Source organism: Staurois parvus, unplaced genomic scaffold, assembly GCF_062004578.1.
Source record: "Staurois parvus isolate SC_StPar_1 unplaced genomic scaffold, SC_StPar_1.0 ptg000520l, whole genome shotgun sequence".
Taxonomy (NCBI): domain Eukaryota; kingdom Metazoa; phylum Chordata; class Amphibia; order Anura; family Ranidae; genus Staurois; species Staurois parvus.
The window spans coordinates 96664-116196 of NW_028318316.1; the positions used below are offsets into that span (position 1 = coordinate 96664).

The 19533-nt window shown below is 42.7% G+C and overlaps 1 protein-coding gene across 1 annotated transcript in view; it reads left to right on the forward strand.

Moving 5' to 3' along the window:
* The window catches only part of TSLIG3A (tRNA splicing ligase complex subunit 3A), an 87926-nt gene extending 74517 nt beyond the window's left edge, over window positions 1–13409 (forward strand). Inside the window, exon 8 of the mRNA XM_089690173.1 lies at window positions 9907–13409. Coding sequence (XP_089546299.1) covers window positions 9907–10671 — 765 coding nt within the window. The 3' untranslated portion in view covers window positions 10672–13409. The remainder of the gene's footprint in view (window positions 1–9906) is intronic.
* Window positions 13410–19533: the final 6124 nt, after the last annotated feature.

Sequence of the window (19533 nt, forward strand, 5' to 3'; positions counted from 1 at the left end):
TCGTCCAGTTGTTTTGTAAAGCACAAAAGCATTATATAGCGGCAATTGAAATAAACAGACACTTTTTTGTACCAGCGTCTGGCTTTTCGGGAAACTAAGTACGGCTTCATCATCTGGTCGTTGAAGTCCACCCGTCCCATGTTAAGGTTATAGTCATGGACACAGAGGGGCTTCTCAACAGCACCATCTATCATGTCTGCGTGAATGGAAGACAAGACGAAAACATCCCGTTTCTAAGACGGTATTTACAAGCCGTTGGAGGAAGCACTCGCGATTAGGTCGCACAGTGCCACATACGCCAATTCCAAGATTATACAAATGTCTAAATAGTGGCACGCTTGAATAAAAATTGTCAATGTTTAAGTGGTACCCCATATGGAAAAAGGATGACACCAAGTCCAAAACTATCTTGTCACTGCTCCCCATGTATTCTGGGCATCCGGGGGGCAGGTCTTATACAGTGAAGTAAATAAGTATTTGATCCCTTGCTGATTCTGAATGTTTGCCCACTAACAAAGAAATGATCAGTCTAAAAATCGAATGGTAGGTGTAATGTAACACTGAGAGACAGAACAGCAACAAAAAATTTGAAAGAAATGCATGTCTAACAAATTATGCATGTTCATGAGGGAAATAAGTATTTGATTCCCTATCATTCAGCAGGATTTCTGGCTACCAGGTGTCTTTTCATACAGGTAACAAGCTGAGATTAGAAGCAGTCTCTTAAAGGGAGTGCTGCCAATCTAATTTTGTTATCTGTATAAAAGACACCTGTTCACAGGAGCAATCAAACAATCAGATTCCAAACTCTCCAACATGGCAAAGACCAAAGAGCTGTCCAAGGATGTCAGGGACAAGATTGTAGACCTACACAAGGCTGGACTGGGCTACCAAACTATCGCCAAGCAGCTTGGTGAGAAGGTGACAACAGTTGGTGCAATCATTCGCAAATGGAAGAAACACAAAACAACTGTCAGTCTCCCTAGGCCTAGTGCACCATGCAAGATCTCACCTTGTGTCAATAATTATGAGAACAGTGCGGAATCATCCCAGAACTACACGTGAGAATTTTGTCAATGACCAGAGTCACCAAGAAAATAATTGGTAATACAATACGCCGACAAGGATTGAAATCCTGCAGTGACCGCAAGGTCCCTTTGCTCAAGAAAGCACATGTCAAGGCCCGTTTGAAGTTTGCCACTGAACATCTGAATGATGCAGAGGAGGACTGGTTGAAAGTATTGTGGTCATATGAGACCAAAATTGAGCTGTTTGGCATCAACTCAACTTGCCGTGTTTGGAGGAGGAATGCTGCCTATGACCTCAAGAACCCCATCCCAACTGTCAAACATTCTGCTTTCAGGGTGTTTTTCTGCTAAGGGGACAGGGCAACTGCACCACATCAAAGGGACGATGGGCAATGTACTGTCAAATCTTGGGTGAGAACCTTCTTCCCTCAGACAGGGCATTGAAAATGGGTCGTGGTTGGGTGTTCCAGCATGAAAATGACCCAAAACACACACAGCCAAGGCAACAAAGCAGTGGCTCAAGAAGAAGCACATTAAGGTCCTGGAGTGGCCTAGCCAGTCTCCAGACCTAAATCCGATTGAAATTCTGTGGAGTAAGCTGAAAGTTCGAGTTTCAGCTACCAAACCTTAAGGACTTGGAGAGGATCTGCCAAGAGTGGGCCAAAATCCCTCCCTGAGATGTGTGCAAACCTGGTGGCCAACTACAGGAAACGTCTGACCTCTATGATTTCCAACAAGGGATTTGCCACCAAGTACTAAGTCATGTTTTGTGAAGGGGATCAAATACTTATTTCCCTCATGAACATGTAAATCGGTGCATAATTTGTTAGACATGCATTTCTTTTGAATCTTTTGTTGCTATTCTGTCTCTCAGTGTTACAATACCTACCATTCAATTTTTGGACTGATCATTTTTTTGTGAGGAAGGAAACCTTCAAAATCAGCAGGGGATCAAATACTTATTTCCGTCACTGTACATCTTGACCCCATATCTGGCACGCTTGCTGGGGAGAAATTGTTTGAATGCAAGGCGGCCAGAAAAATTAATGAGGGACTCATCAACGCAGATGTTTTGCTGGGGAGTATAGATATCTGCAAATTTTTGGTTAAGGTGATTTAAAAGGGGCCTAATTTTGTAGAGCTGGTCAAATTCAGGATCACCCGAGGACAAAAGTGTGTGTTGTCGTTGAAATGCATAAAACGCATTATACTCTGTCACAGTCCCACCCCTCCACTGCTCCCTCTCTCCGGATCTCTGCACTCCCCTTTCCCCATTACACGCCCCTTCGTCCGCATGTAGCCCACATAAAGTGGTGTGCTGGATGCCAGGGTGGTACCTCCTGCTGTGATTCTCCACACCGCTCCTCGGCCGAGCACCGGGGAGTCTGCCTCCCCACATGCAGGCCACCTGGTTGTCGCCGCACATCCCCTCGTCTCGGCAGGCACAGGCTGGCCCTGCTGTTCCCTCGCTCTGTACCCACTGAAGACAAAAGCTGTGCTCCCTGTGCACAGCCAGAGTGAGGGGGTGGGGCTTGTTTCCATGGAAACCCGATGCTAGGGTGGCCTTTGCCTGGCAACCTGTGAGCGTCCTGCTCTGTTGATAAAAGACTGGAGCAGGGCCTGGACAGCGTGAATCTTCCCCTGCTCGCAACCCAGTGTGCTGTGAGAGGTCTTTTGCTGTGGCCAGACCCTAAAGCCAAGCTGGACTTAACCCATTGCCTGCCAGAACCTGCCTTCTGCTGTATGCCCCCAGACTTAACCGATTGCCTGCCAGACCCTGCCTTCTGTTGTGTGCCCCCTGGACTAACCCATTGCCTGCCAGAGTCTGCCTCCTGCTGTGTGTCCCCTGGTCTAATTCATTGCCTGACAGAGCCTGCCTTCTGCTGTGTGCCCCCCGGACTAATTTATTGCCTGCCAGATCCTGCTTTCTGCTGTGTGCCCCCGGACTTTGCCCATTGACTGCCAGAGCCTGCCTTCTGCTGTGTGGCACTTGGACTTTACCCATTGCCTGCCAATCTGCCGCCCTGTTGTGTGCCACCTGGACTTAACCCATTGCCTGCCAGTCGGCCGCCTTGTGTGCTCCTTGTCGTATGTCCCAGCCTGTGGTACAGACTTAACTTTTGTTTTGCAAAAATCTTGCTATATTCATCGTGCGCCCTCCAAATCACTCAATAAAAGCCTTGTGTGCCCCACTGCTCTCCGCGTTTGTCTGTCCCACCTACACCTCCGTCACATACTCTCATATCTATGCCTGGCCATGGCAGCAGAGAACACTGGCATATGATGAATCAGGTCTGTGGACCAATTCTTTTTTTTTTTTTAGTAATGCCCATGTTGAGGGTTAGGCACAAAAAAACTTTACATTCGGAAACCGTAATGGGTTTCCATGCGAATGGTCTGGTAAGGTTTGAATGTGAGTTGGCAGCGATAAACTGTTGTGCATATAAATTGTTTTGATCCACAATCAATGCATACAGATCTTCTTTGACAAACCGCTCCAAAAAATCAAGGGGAGTATTTAAATTTGCTGTTTCCACCTGAATTCCGGGTTTAACAGTGAATGGGGAAAGTACGGGTGCTGCAGAATTTGTGGGCTGCCAATCGGGATTTGCAAGCACATCCGGAAGGATACTAGGGGCTCTACGGGCCTGTGTGCAAATTCTTGGTGGCTGTGGGACACTACTTGTGCCCACCACAGCACCAGCTTGTACTGCACTTATGTCACCCCACTTCACCAAGTGATACTGCAGTGCTGGCATATGAAAGACCAGAATGTACTAGGCCGCTGGTGCTCGCCAGTTCACCAAAAGGTAGAGTGGCACTAGTTCTGGCACTCTGCTGCATATGAGAGTCATCATTCGTTTGGAACATCTCAGCAACCTGGGAATGGGGTCGGGTACACCTGACCTTAGCAGGGACCTCTTCTCCATCGTCTGAGTTATCTCTCGGTATTACTGCTGTCTACGGGTTCATATTCTGAGGCTGATTGTGTCAGGGAGTCTTCCCCTTTGCTCTCACCTGACATGCTCAGAATCCTGTTGACCTCTTCACTAGTGTACCTTTCGTTGGACATTTTGGCCACTAAATTTATAGGTACCTAGTGCAACTCATGGGAAAAAGAGCACCTGGTTTGTAGGGACTGCTTGAACCGCTACAAAAAAAAATTACTGCTAAGTGGTAACAGACATCATTCCTGATTCTGCGAACACTGCGGTTTTGTGAGCAATGTATCAAGTGACCGTGACCTACTGACACTGCACTAGCTGAGGGAGGGGGGGGGGGTAAGCGTAGGGGCTAAATGCAGGTGTCGGGGCTGATCCTGATAACGCTGCGTTTTTGAGGACATTATACTAATGTGAACGCTGGTATAGTGCTGATCTGATCAAAGATATCGATCCGTTCAGGCATTGTACTGGCAATGGAGGTTTATTGTGTATGTGAACGTGTTCCTGGCAATCAAGGGGTTAAATGTGATTACTGGTGTACTGGCGGGCAATGTGACGCTATCTGGGAGGGGCGCTGTCGCTAACACTATCTGAAGTCGCCGGCGACACTAATACAGTAATTGGCAAAAAATCTGTACACTGTACTAATGACACTGGTGACAGGGCAGAGAAGGAGTTAACTGAGGGGGCGATCAAGGGGTTAACTATGTCCTAAAGTGTTCGAACTGTAAAAGTGTGCTGCTTTTGCTCACTGTGTTGATTCTTCTCTCTCTGGAACGGAATGTGCCCAGAGAGAGAAGATGTCATAATTTCCTGTACCTGTGTAACTGTAAACACAGGTACAGGAAGATCCATGATAGGACAGGGATTGATCATCTGACTTAAGCCGACCATCACTGGCCTAAATCGGATGAATCACGTGTGTGGTGTGTGTGTGTGTGTGTGTGTGTGTGTGTATATATATATATATATATATATATATATATATATATGAGGAACAGAAGTATTTGAACACCCTGTGATTTTGCAAGTTCTCCCACTTAGAAATCATGGAGGGGTCTGAAATTCACATTGTATGCATTCCCACTCTGAGAGATAGAATTTAAAAAAAAAATTCAGGAAATCACATTGTATGATTTTTAAAGAATTTATTTGTCTTGCACTGCTGAACATAAGTATTTGAACACCTGAGAAAATCAGTGTTAATATTTGGTACAGAAGCCTTTGTTTGCAATTACAGAGGTCAAACGTTTCCTGTAGTTCTTGACCAGGTTTGCACACACTGCAACATGGATTTTGGCCCGCTCCTCCACACAGGTCTCCTCTAGATCTGTCAGGTTTCGGGGCTGGTGCTGAGCAACACGAAACTGAAACTCAGCTCCCTCCAAAGATTTTCTATTGGATTTAGGTCTGGAGACTGGCTAGGCCACTCCAGAACCTTGATATGCTTCTTACGGAGCCACTCCTTGGTTATCCTGGCTGTGTGCTTCAGGTCGTTGTCATGTTGGAAGACCCAGCCACGACCCATCTTCAATGCTCTGACTGGGGAAGGAGGTTGTTGCTCAAAATCTCACAATAAATGGCCCCATTCATCCTCTCCTTAATACAGTGCAGTCGTCCTGTCCCCTTCGCAGAAAAGCACCCCCAAAGCATGATGTTACCACCCCCATGCTTCACAGTAGGGATGGTGTTCTTGGGATGCAACTCATCCTTCTTTTTTCCTCCAAACACGACGAGTAAAGTTTAGACCAAAAAGTTATATTTTGGTCTCATTTGACCACATGACTTTCTCCTCTGGATCATCCAGATGGTCATTGGCAAACTTCAGACGGGCCTGGACATGTGATGACAGTCGTCTTTAGCCTCTTCCATTTTCTAACAATTGCTCCAACAGTTGATCTATTTTCACCAAGCTGCTTGGCAATTGCCCCCTTGCCCTTTCCAGCCTTGTGGAGGTCCACAATTTTGTCTCTGGTGTCTTTTGACAGCTCTTTGGTCTTGCCCATGGTAGTAGTTGGCGTCTGACTGTGGGGTGGACAGTTGTCTTTAAAGAGGTCAGACAGCTGCTACTAAGTTAGATTAATGAGTGGAGTAGAGGTGGACTTTTAAAGGCACAGTAACAGGTCTTTGAGAGCCAGAATTCTTGCTGTGTTTTAGGTGTTCAAATACTTATGTTCAGCAGTGCAAGACAAATAAATTCTTTAAAAATCATACAATGTGATTTCCTGAATTTTTTTTTTTAAATTCTGTCTCTCAGAGTGGGAATGCACATACAATGTGAATTTCAGACCCCTCCATGATTTCTAAGTGGGAGAACTTGCAAAATCGAAGGGTGTTCAAATACTTCTGTTCCTCACTGTATAATATATTTATGATTTTGAGCAGTATTTCTGCTATAGGGCAGCATGGAAGCGGTTAAAAAACATGGGTAAACTGTCTACATATTTAAATTTCTAACTCTTGTCATTACTGCTGAATGCGCTAGGGATTTCATTGATTCTTCCTGTCATTGTATAACTGCCTGCCTGTAGGAGGTATGAGCAAACAGCTTACACTGACAGACTGCAAGAGCCCTGCATTGCCCCCTAATCTGCTGATCACGGGTGCAATGTTCTGCAGGCTCCTAATAAAAATAATAAATGCACTTTTTTTTTTTTACTTGCAAAATTATGTACTTTTTCTTTTTCTTTTTTTTTTTTTTTTTTGGAGAAAGGCTAACTTATCCTTTTAATGCACAGAGTTTCTACCCTCTCTCCAGCCTTTTTGTATCCCTAATGTCCTTGTGTTTGAATATACACACTGTTTTGAGGGACTTTGTTGTCCTAGGATGCTAATTAACTGCTTTCTGACCACCCTATGGCAAAAATACTGCTACAGGGAGGCACAGGTGTGCAAAATCACATATATATGTGCTTTTGCATTTCCGGGAAGGGGGACGCGCCCTACCCACGCAGCCATTCTCGGCCGCGGCTGTTAATCACTGGGTCCCGACCGGTAATTACTCGCTGGCGCCTGATGATTGCCGAGCATCTCCGACAGGGAGAACTGTTTGTAAACAAAATAGTTCTCCCTGTCAGCTTGTGCACACTGCTTTGGATTGCTATGCACAGCACAGCCATGCAAAGCAGTGTGCTTACAGTGAAGCACACGTACACAGACGCAAGTAAACAGCACACAGTTAACCCTTTGATCGTCCCTCATGTTAATCCCTTCCTGCCCAGTGCCATTAGTACAGTGTCAGTGTTTTTTTGGTTTTTTTAGCACTGATCACTGTATTGATGTCACTGGGGATGTCAGTGACAGCAAGTTTCCCCCCAGTGTCAAAATGTCCGCTGCAGTCCCGCTATAAGTCGCTGATTGCCACCATTACTAGTAAAAATAAAACATTAAAAAAAATCCCAGTACATATACCGCCATTTGTAAATGCTAACTTTCACGTAAACCAATTAATTTAAACGTATTGGGGTTTTTTTTTTTATAGCAAAGACAGCGGAATACATTTTGGCCTAAATTTATAACAAAATATTGCTTTTTTAAGAAAAATGTTACTAGACATGTTTAATAGCAAAAAGTCAAAAATATTGATTTTTTTTCTCAAAATTGTTGGTCTTTTTTTTTTTTCTTTTTTTTTTTTGGCGCTATGAAAAAAAAAAAACGCACAGATGATCAAATAGCACCGAAAGAAAGCTCAATTTGTGTGAGGAAAAAAAGACGTAAATTTCATTTGGGTGCAGCAGTGCATGACTGCGCATTTGTCCGTTAAAGTTGTGCAGCACCATAACACAAAAAATGGCCAGGTCAGGAAGAGGGGTAAATCCTCAGGAGGGCAAGTGGTAATGGCATCCTACACAATCATTTTATTTACAAAGTGTTCATAGCTTTATAAAATACTTGTAAAAGCTATACTACATTATGACTATAACATCCTGTAATGGGATATGCACTGTTTTCTGCATCTTTTATGCATAAAAAACTTTAAGAAAACTTTCTTGGGGGGAAAAAAACATGTATTCTTTGTTTTTAATGATAATTATGCTGATTATCACTTTTAGATTAGTTGTTCTTTTGTGGGTGTTATTCTGTACTTGACTTTTCCCAGGTCTAATGTTTCTTTCTCTTAATTGTGATAAATACACTGCTCAAAAAAAAGGAACACTTTTTAATCAAAGTATAACATCCAGTCAATTAAACTTCTGGGATGTTTATCTGGTCAGTTAAGTAGTAGAGGGGGTTGTTAATCAGTTTCAGCTGCTTTGGTGGTAATGAAATTAAAAACAGGTGCACTAGATGGGCAACAATGAGACTATCCCCAAAACAGGAATGGTTTTACAGGTGCAAGCCACTGACATTATTTTCCCTACTCATTTTGTCTGACGGTTTTTCACTAGTTTTTCATTTGGCTAAGATCAGTGTCACTACTGGTAGCATGAAGGCGATACCTGTACCCTACAGAGGTTGCAGAGGCAGTCCAACTCCTCCAGGATGGCACATCAATATGTGCCATTGCCAGACAGTTTGCTGTTGTCTCCCAGCACAGTCTCATGAGCATGGAGGAGATTCCAGAAGACAGGCCGTTGCTCTAGAAGAGCTGGACAGGGCCATAGAAGGTCCTTAACCCATCAGCAGGACCGGTATATGCTTCTTTGTGCAAGGAGGAACAGGATGAGCACTGCCAGAGCCCTACAGGATGACCTCCAGCAGGCCACTGGCATGAATGTCTCTGACCAAACAATCAGAAACAGACTTCACGAGGGTGGCCTGAGGGCCCAACATCCTCTAGTGAGCCCTGTGCTCACTGCCCAGCACCATAGAGCTCAGTTGGCATTGCTATTGAACACCAGCAGTGGCAGGTCCACCTACTGGTGCCCTGTGCTTTTTTACGGATGAGAGCAGGTTCACCCTGAGCACGTGCCAGACGTGAAAGAGTCTGGAGAAACTGTGGAGAATGTTACGCTGTCTGTCGTTTAGCGTGACCGTTTTGGTGGTGGGTCAGTGATGGTCTGTGGAGGCATATCCATGGAGGGATGCACATACCTCTACAGGCTAGACAATGGCACCCTAAATGCCATTAGGTATCAGAGTGAAATCCGTGTACCCATTGTCAGACCCTACACTGGTGCAGTGGGTCCTAGGTTCATCCTGGTGCACGACAATTCCCGCCTCATGTGGCGAGGGTATGCAGTCAGTTCCTGGAGGATGAAGGAATTGATTCCATTGAATGAATAGCCCCCACACTCCCCTGACCTAAATCCAATAGAACACCTCTGGGATATCATGTTTCAGTCCATCCGACACCGCCAGGTTGCTCCTCAGATTGTCCAGAAGCTCAGTGATGACCTGGTCCAGATCTGGGAGGAAATACCCCAGGACACCATCCGTCATCTCATTAGGAACATGCCCTGATGTTGTCAGGCATGAATACAAGCACGTGGGGCCCATACAAACTACTGAGTACTATTTTGAGTTGCTGCAATGAAATTTCAATAAAATGGACTAGCCTGCTGCATCATTTTTTTCACTTTGATTTTTGGGGTCTTTGAATTCAGTCCTCCGTAGGTTGATCATTTTCATTTCCATCAAATATTGGGGCATCCTTATGTTCCTAACATATTACCCAGTCCATATCAGTATAGGTATCCAGCATGATATTTTTCCCCACTGAGATCTGATGTGTTCTCAAAGTGTTACTTAAGTTTTTTTTTTTTTGAACAGTGTATAATCTGCCTGAGTTAATGGTTTGTTCTCATAAGTGCAAGATACAACCCAAGTTTCTTGCTTTTGATTCTAATCCAACAGGCTGAGCTCAATTTTGCCTTTTATCAAATACAGAACTTTGTGCATTAAGCCATACCATATTTGTTGTGTTCTTTTGTTGAGAGCCATAGTATATTTAATATTGCCCTGTTCATACAAACAATATGTTTTCATTACAGGTGTTAATGGGAAGAGTTCCTGACAGAGGTGGTAGACCCAATGAGATAGAACCTCCTCCACCAGAAATGCCACCTTGGCAGAAGAGACAAGATGGCCCACAACAAGGTGGTGGTAGAGGTGGAGGAAGAGGTGGATATGAACAGTCTTATGGTGGCCGAGGGGGCTATGAACAGGGAGGTAGCCGTGGAGGCTATGAACAAGGAGGTGGCCGTGGTGGCTATGAGCAAGGTGGTGGACGAGGCCGTGGTAATTATGATCAAGGAAACAGAGGAGGTAGAGGAAGTAAAGTACAAGGAGGCTGGACAGATGGTGGTGGCAGTGGTTCAGGTGGACATTACCAAGATGGAGGCTTCAGAGATTCTGGATATCAAACTGGAGGCTACCAGAGTGGCGGAGGAGGGTATCAAGGAGGTGGATATCAAGGTGGTGGTGGTGGATATCAAGGTGGAAGTGGATACCAGGGAGGAGGAGGATATGGAGGCTACCAAGGTTCATCCTACACTGGTGGAGGATATCAAGGAGGAGGCTATCAACAAGACAACAGATTTCAAGATGGTGGCCATCACAATGACAGAGGAAGTGGCCGTGGAGGCGGAAGAGGAGGCAGAGGTGGTCGTGGTGGAAGAGGAGGGCAAAGTGGGGGTTGGGGTGGCCGTGGTGCACAAACATACAACCAAGGTGGTCAGTTTGAGCAGCACTTTCAACATGGAGGTTACCAATATAATCAATCTGGTTTTGGACAAGGAAGACATTACACCAGTTGAGATCATTCTAGTTTCACTTAAAGTAGAGCTCACGTAATAGTTGTGACAACCAGATCAGAAAGAGTTTTTTGGTTTTTGTTCATTTTTTTTGTTTTTTGCGCTATCCCATAGCTTTAATGCATGTGTGGACAAAACAATAAAATTGTATTCCCACTGTTACGTTTTTTTCAGACATGCTGTTTGTTGAGGTTACCTTTTTCACTCCAAAATTGTTGCAGAGATGGGTAAACAGTTGTTATATTCAGTTTATTTAAAAGCTCCACCCAGAAATGTATCTAGTTATGAGGGGGGTTGCCCTGGATGTGCGACATACATTTGTAGCAGTTTAAGTAACTTGTGTATTAAGTCACCTGTTGCTTGGCTCAGTACAAATTTTTTTTCATTATTTTTTTTTTTTTTTTTTTACACCCCCGTTAAAGATCTGCTTCACAAAACAAATGCATACCTCTTTCCTCATTTCAGCCTGTCAGAGTGTAATAGAGTGTTTTAGGCAAGGACAGCCTATCAAGCGTTCTACAAGTGAGTGATCTTGTTGGGGTGGTAACCTAATAGCACAGACCTGTAAGTGTGACTGTATACATAAGGTCCGGTTATCACCCTACATCTCAAAAAACAAGTTCTTTGAAATAAAAATGGTAATGATTTTCATAGCTATAAATTTAGAATGTGCTAATTAAGGGAGAACACAATGGAACAAATGTGGAGTCGGCCCAAATGACAAGTTTCCTTGTTTCATTTTTGCAGAGAATAGGATACATCCTAATTGGTCACTATGGACTACTCCTCTACTTCTGTTTACGAGTTATTTCCCACTTTTTGTTTTCTTTGTAAATGGGCTCTTTATTTTTTAAAGTAAAGTGAAAATATATTTAACCTTGGCTGTGATTTTTTTTTTTGAGCTCCTTTTAGTTTAAAATAATGCTAAAGCTTTTTTTTGTTTGCTTTTTTTTTTGTTTTTTTATAAAATAACAAACATGTCATACTTGCCTGCTCTGTGCAGTGGTTTTGCACACCGCTGCCCTGGTCCTTTTCAGGTCCCCTCCTGGCTCCTCTCCCTCAAGCAGTGCCTCCAGAGAAAGGTACTCCTGGGTGCATGCTCACTACCGAGCCATTGCTCTACGCATCAATAAGGCACAGAGCCTTGGCCCCACTCTCTTGCTCTCTCCTCATTGGCACACTGGCTGTGATTGACAGCAGTGGGTAGCTAATGGGCTCCCACTGCTGTCTCAGCCAATGAGGGAGAGTCCCCATACAGTTGAGGTTTTTGTGAACATCACTGGATTGGTGGGTGCTCAGTTAAGAATGGGGGGGGGGTGCTGCAAACAGGTTTTTTACCTTCATGCATAGAATGCATGAAGGTAAAACATTTTGAGCCTTTTGCACCACTTTTAAGGTATCCTGTCTTTTTTCATATAAGTATCACAAAAAACATTTGTTACCAGTCTGTTAACACATGAATATGACGTTGAAAGATGGATATAAAAAGGAAAATTAGATGTTTTGTCTATGTCAACCATATTCTGCCATAAAGGACAATGAGAGTGGTTTAATAACCCATAACCCAAGCCAAATTGCAGTTCCCTAACAGAGTAGAAAAAGATGATCGACATTGGTTACTGCACGTTGTCTTTTGACTTATTAAATGTGCTCTTAGCATTTTTCTTCCTGCTTGCATTACAGGTGAATGATTAGCAGTTCCATATGCTTTTCTTCTGTGGTTTTTGACATAATGTTTTATATGATGAATGTGTACGTTTTACACTGCCTTCAAATGCATATGCTGCATGCATTACATTTTTTTTTTCTTTTTTTAAGGACAAGTGCATTTTTAAAACAAAGCGCATCTTTTCTTTTTGGCCACTTACGCTGACCTAACCCATCCTCCCGCTTCAGAGAAGCATGCAAACTTTGGTCCAGTGGCTCCTATGGTTTTTTACATCCAGCAGTACCACACCTGAGCATTAGTGCCCATTTGACTCAATTCCTGAGATAGTCTTGTAGAAGTCATTTGATATGTAAAGCACAGGTGCATCGAGAACAGTGAAGACTTGCATCTCTGGATGTTAATAAAATGTGAAATTGCAGCCATCATATTGATGTAAGTATACATGTGTGGAGGGGCAGTGTGCATTCGATTAAGTCAGGGGAAAGAGGGCAGAAGAGATAAGCTTGCTTTGTTTTAAAGTGCACTTACCCTTTAAAATGCTGTTTGCTTTTCTGATAAGGTAATCATTATTACATGAGCTCTACTGCAGTATTTAGGGCAATCAAGCCTTCCATCTTTCATCTAGCAATTTCACATCACATCCAGCTCAAGAGGATCAGTGCTGCTTAACAAAGTCATAGCTGTGGTCTTCAAATGTCAAATGTGGCTGCCTTAAAGGACTTGGCTGCTTTCATAAAACACTAATAATTTCAGATAAATTACTTGAAAACCGTTAAAAACATTTTTTTTCTCCCTGTTGTGTGTGCAAGATTCCACAACACATTTATCCCCATATTTTCCTCTTCTGCCCCCCAACGAATGCACTACTCTGTGAGCAAAGTGGGTGTATGCCCAGATTATTTAATAAGAATCAAAACCTTTGTGGATGTGTGATCTTTTCCAAGAGCTACATTATGCTTTTTTGCTGGGTTTACTGTGTAAATAAGCCATGTTAAGCTGTGAAGGAAGCCAGCTTGAGCGTATGCTGTTTGTGTGAAAGGTGAGCAATAAAGATTGCCTGGCTATAGTCTCATTTACTTTTTTTTTTTTTTTTGTCTTGTTATGCTACAGTATAGTGAAGACTGCTATCATATATTCTTAGCAAGAGATAATATGGTAAGGCAATTTCAGGTTTCAACTCGAGGGCTTACTGCCTGTACTTTTAAATTTTTAGCCAGAAACTTCTGTGATTATACAATATATATGTAAAACGTAGCGTAAATTGCTGGGGCTATATAGGTACATGTAATAGATAAGCTCCCCTCACCAATGCAGTCTTTCCTCCAATGTGTAGTTTTTTCTAATACTCCCAGGAACCAATGGCTGCTTATCCATAAGCTGGTTTTCCTCTCACCTTATCAGGTCAGAGGAGGGCACATATGCATTAGCCTTGGTCACTGAGGACCCCGATTCTGTGATCTGAAGTTGTCTCCTCTACTTGCAGTTTGCACTTCAGAGCCTTTATATTGGTAAGATGTACAGGGCTCCCTGAAGAGCAGCCAGAAAGAGGTGACAGTTACAAAACAGAAGATTGGGACTGTGATTGCCACCTGGGAAACAGGAGTGTCATCAACTTGCAAGGCCTTGCTGGCCTGACAACCCTCACAATAGATCTGAGTGAGGCAGTCTACAGAAATGGGCACTCCGGGCAGTCTCAATAGGCCTTTACTTCCCAGGCCCCAACAACACACAGTATTCACCCATGTAGCAGCACAACTCGAGCAGAAATCTTCTATTCCTAATCTACTGGGCATTCATCATAGGGTGCAACCAGTGCACAGACTGTAGTTGAGCAAGAAATTACAGTTGTATGGTCCAACTCAAATTCATATGAGCAAGCTGGCTAGCCTAAGCCTGCCAAAAACTATAGTCCATTTTTGGAAGATTTTTCTTTAAAGCCCAACTCTGACAAACCTTTTATCCAAATTGTACGGTACAGGACCCAGGTAGAGTATTCATAGGATGTGGGTTAAAGGGCTAATTCCATCAGGTGATTGGACACTGGCAAATCTTTGAGGACACTTTCCCTAAGTGCCTTTCCTGTACCCCTACCTTACTCTGTGACGCCTTGGTTATTTGCTAGTGTATAGGTGATGGACTGCTTCTCCTTGCCAAAGAAACCATTTTCAATACTTTATTTACTTTTAATATTTTCCCAAAGAGTTCTTCAATCATCCCTCACTCTCTACAGAAGCCATGTCTCTAAGATCAGTGCAAGTTCAGTAAAACCGTTGGGAGCCATACTTAAACCCCACACTGTGGGAATGGCCTGTATAGTTGCTTTTGGCACTGGATCCTGCATTGGATGCTCACCTTGGCGCATTGTGTTGTTAGCTTCAGTGCAGTCCCTGTAGACCCCTTCATGACTGAGAAAGCCTGGAACTTATACACAGCGTCATGAACAGATAAATCGGGATCACCCTGTATAATTGACTATTACTGTGTAAAACTGGCTATGTTTGTAATGTATTCACTATATGATGTAAAGTTTTCAAATGTTTTGCTAAAATTCATCCACTCTGAGCTCACTCTCAGCTGGATAACCAGGTCCTACATAATGCCAGTGGTCTCACACTTTAACACTACTTCCAGCTAGGGCCCTTATAAGGTGCTCAGGCACTTCTCCCACCCTTTTACGATGAGGATTCATTGCAGGCCAGTCTACACCTGGGTTACCGCATACTCCTACCAGACACAATTACCCATCTCCCACACTCTACTTCATGAGTACCCGACAGGAGAATACATTCACTGGTAGTTGTGGCGGAGGTCAGATGAAAGGGGAACAACTACAAACAGCAAACATTCCCTCTGTTGGAAGCCTTTGCAACAGAGTAACAATGCATCCTTTGCAGCAGAGCAACAACCAGTCTTAACACTTGTTTCAGTATTCGATTCTTCCACTTTCAGCCATGCAATAAGCAGCCTATTTGACAAAAGCAGAAAAGTTTGCAGCTGTTCCACAATTTCTCAGATTATGACCTTACTTCAGCCATCTTTGTCCTACTGTAGAACAGCACTACAGTACTGCTGTTACTTCAGCATTATTTGGAGGGCACATGATTCGAATTGTCAGTATATTTTTACACTGCCTCTAGAGGAGAAAAACTTAGATGAAAGGGTCTGGGAGAGATGAATACCCCCCCCCCCCCCCGTAAAATTCCGACACGCAGTTTAAAACATACCTACCCCATGAAGTGTAATATTTGAGCCTGGACAGAAACCCTGTAAACTTGGCGTTGAGCGAGTTCGCCATAAAACTAATTTCTAGAATGGCCATGTTCTGTAAATCTGACCAAAAACGTCCCTCTTGAAAGACTATTCAAGGACTGAACGTGAGTGAGGCCAGTGAAGTGTGTCGAAAGGGAAAGGCCATCTCCCCATCAGGGAATCGAATCCCGTTCTCCCATGTGACAGGTGGGGATACTCACGACTATACTAACAAGGCCCAGCTTCTTTAAGGGAGCTCTTTTCTTCATCAGCCTGCCCAGCTAGCTGACTTGAAGCTTTCCATCCCTTCAGTAAAGCCTTGCACAATTCATAGTTCTCCAGATTTGAACTTGAACAAAGAGAAGCCAACGGATTTGAACTCTTTGACTTTAAACACTCCTTTCAATAGCTTTTTCTCATGTTCTTCTTTTGCAGAGCTTTTCGCCAAAGGAGAGAGCCATGCAATATTACCCCAAAGTTATAGTCTATGGATAGTGATTTGCAGAGCCTATGTTACGAGGCAGCCAGGGTCACTAGCTTAACAAGCATCCTTGGTATAAGCAGCTACTTGTCTCGGCTGCTTTTGTGGCAGTAACACACAACTTGTGAAGCAAAACAAAAGAAATGAATGGATAGTCTCTAAAATAGGTCCCACTGAGATTTGAATTCGGATCGCTGGATTCAGAGTCCAGAGTGCTAGCCATTACACCATGGAACCCCTGGTCTGATCACTTCTTGAGTACTCATGTATTCAGATTTCCCCTTTCTGGTGGGTTTTTATGTCAGCATATACACGTCAGTTAAGCTTTGTCCCTTTGAACCCCATAGGACCAAATAGTCTACCAAAGTCTCCTTAGACCATCTACCAGCACTTTTACATCTATACAAGATGAACGAAGGGGCAGGAACTTAGACGCTGCCATACCAAACATTCTGGGGCCAAAACCGGGATGGCGCCAATCACCGTGCAGGAGTAGAGAGGAAGCTTGTTGAGAAATGTAAAGATGAGAGGGTCTGGGAGAAATTATTACCGCAGGGTAAAAATCCCACACATGGTTTAAGGCACCTCTGCCCCGTTCCCCATGAAGTGTAAAATTTGATCCTGGACAGAAAGCCTTTAGACTTGATGTTGAGTGGGGTCGCCATAAGATTCCTTCCAGAATGACCATATTCTGCATTTCTGACCAAAAAGGTCCCTCTTGAGAGACCATTCAAGGCTTGAAGTTGAGCGAGGTCAGTGAACTGTGTTGAAAGGGGAAGGCCATCTCCCCGTCAGGGAATTGAACCCCAGTCTCCCTCGTGACAGGGTGTGGTACTCACCACTATACTAACGACCACCTAGGGGCTACTGCCACTGTCGCCTTCTTTCTGTAGCAGAACATATGACTGTGTATTTTCTTTTTTTTAAAGAATTCTCTGCATCACCAGATTGCTTAGCAATCACTTGGCCCTGGGCTCTCCTTTTCCCACACATCCTGTCCCAGTAACCCACATATTTTCTTACTTCCTTTTGCAGACTCACTCAGTTTCCCTTACTATTTTCTCCCAGAGACCCTCCTTTCTCCTCACATTCTCTTCCAGAGAATGGCTTCTCCTCTCTCTTCCTGTGTTAGACAATTGTCTCCTCTCATTTCCTATCCCAAAACCACCTTTTTTTTCTCACTTTTAACCCCAGAGTCCTTCGTTCCCCCTTTTACTATATTTACAAGGAATACAGGTTTGTCCTTACCTGCCCCTGGGAGTAGAACAGATAGCTACCAATGTTCCCTTCTTTAAGGGAGCTCTTCTCTTCATCAGCCTTCCCTGCTAGCTGACTTGCAGCTTTCCATCCTTTCAGTAAAGCCTTGCACAATTCATAGTTCTCCGGATTTGAACTTGGACAAAGAGAAACCAATGGATTTGGTCTCTGTCTTTAAACACTTCTTTCAATAGCTCTTTCTCATGTTCTTCATTTACAGAGCTTCCAGTAAATCTACCAAAGCCTTTCTTTAGGATAATAAAGAAGATGATGCTCAGATTTATATGGGCAAATAAGAGACTGAGAATTCGGTATGATGTTTTGTGTAGGGCTAAAGGGAATTAGGGATTGGGTTTGCCTAACTTTAGGAAGTATAATTTAGTAGTGATATTATCACAAATAGTAGATTGGACATTTAATTCACAAGGGAAAGGTTGGGTAAATATGGAATGGATTTTAAGTAAGGCCCAGTTAGGGAAGATTGTTTGGATACCACATAAATTTTGTATATTAGATGTAAACACTAGTTCACTGACAAAGAAAGTTTTAAGTGTTTGCGATATAATATATAAGCAAAAGGGCTGGAAATATAATTCAGTATTGATTTCCTTGGTAGGTACGGAGTATTTCCCCCCAGGGATTTCTCACATTAGATGAGTGGTGTTACTGTAGGAAATGTATTTTTGCAATGCTCCCACAACCATTGAGGATGCCGGAGGCTATGTATCCATTTGAAAAATTGTTAAGCGTAAATGTGGCTCCAAAACAAGCCACCTCGACATATAAGATCCTTATGGATCTGGAAGGAACCAATCAGCCCCCATTCTTGGGAAAATGGAAAAAGGAGATTGGAACAGAAGTGAATGAGCAACAAAAGAATAAAATATTCAAAGTTGCACATGAAGGGATAAATATGAGCACAGTGGAAATGAATTACAAATGTTTGACAAGATGGTATGTTACACCAAGTGTGGTACATAAGAAGCAAGGGGATGTTTCACCTTTTATGTTGGAAAGGTTGTGGGAAAAAGGGAACAATGGAATATATATGGTGGGAATGCCTGAAAATGCAGGTCTATTGGAAGGAAATAATCTCATTACATTTAGGAATTATGTGGGATTACCTTGCAGAAAGACCCGTGGACGTGTTTATTTTATAACTCGGAACCTTCAGTTAAACTTCCAAAACAAGATACTATATAATTTACTATTTGCAGATAAGAGCCTGATCCCCAAGTTTTGGCGGTCCCCAGAGCCACCAAGAATAAATGATTGGATAAACAGTTGAAAATATTTATAGGTTGGAGGAGCTATATCATATGGAGGAGGATAAAATTGAAAAATTAAGGAAAACGTGGAGTGTTTGGGCAGATTTCAAAACATCTAAAAGTTACCTGGACCTGGTCTGGATTTCAGGGGGATAGTCTAGAGAGATTTTGGCGGAGTATCGGAAAGGGAGAGTGGGCGAGAAGGGGAAAGGTCACAGATATAGACAGATAAGTGTAATGAGGAAACTGAAATTAGGTAACAGGTGTGGACAGGGGTAATGGATGAGGGAGGGGAGGAAGATGGGTGGGTTTCGGGAAAGGTGCAATAAAATGGAATTTATGTATATCTGAAAATGTGTGTGTATTAGGTTGTTTTATATATTGTACTGAAGAACTTAAAAGATATAATAATAAAAAAAATAAGATTAGGGAATTAAGCAAGAGCACACCTAGATGGATTTATGAATTAGGATCGCTGGTTCCTAATGGCCTGAATGCTGAATTTTGACCTTACATGTTTCTTGAGCCATTATTAATGATATTATGGGATGTTACATCTGCTGTGTGGGGTAACATATGATGTAGAGGTAAACGAAAGAATTTTTGCCGCATGTTTTTAGCTGATTGGTCCCCGAATGTCACACGTGCATCCCCACTGATGTTTAGCAATTTGCACATGTATTATGTAATTAATAATTATATAGTTTTTTTTTAATTTACATCATTTTAAAATCATATATATATATATATATACATATATATATATATATATATATATATATATATATATATATATGATTTTAAAATTATGTAAATAAAAAAAATATATGTATATATATATATATATATATATATATATATACAGTTCAAAATAATAGCAGTGTGTTGAAAAAAGTGAATAAAGCTCAAAATCCTTCTAATAGCTTTTATTTCCATACACA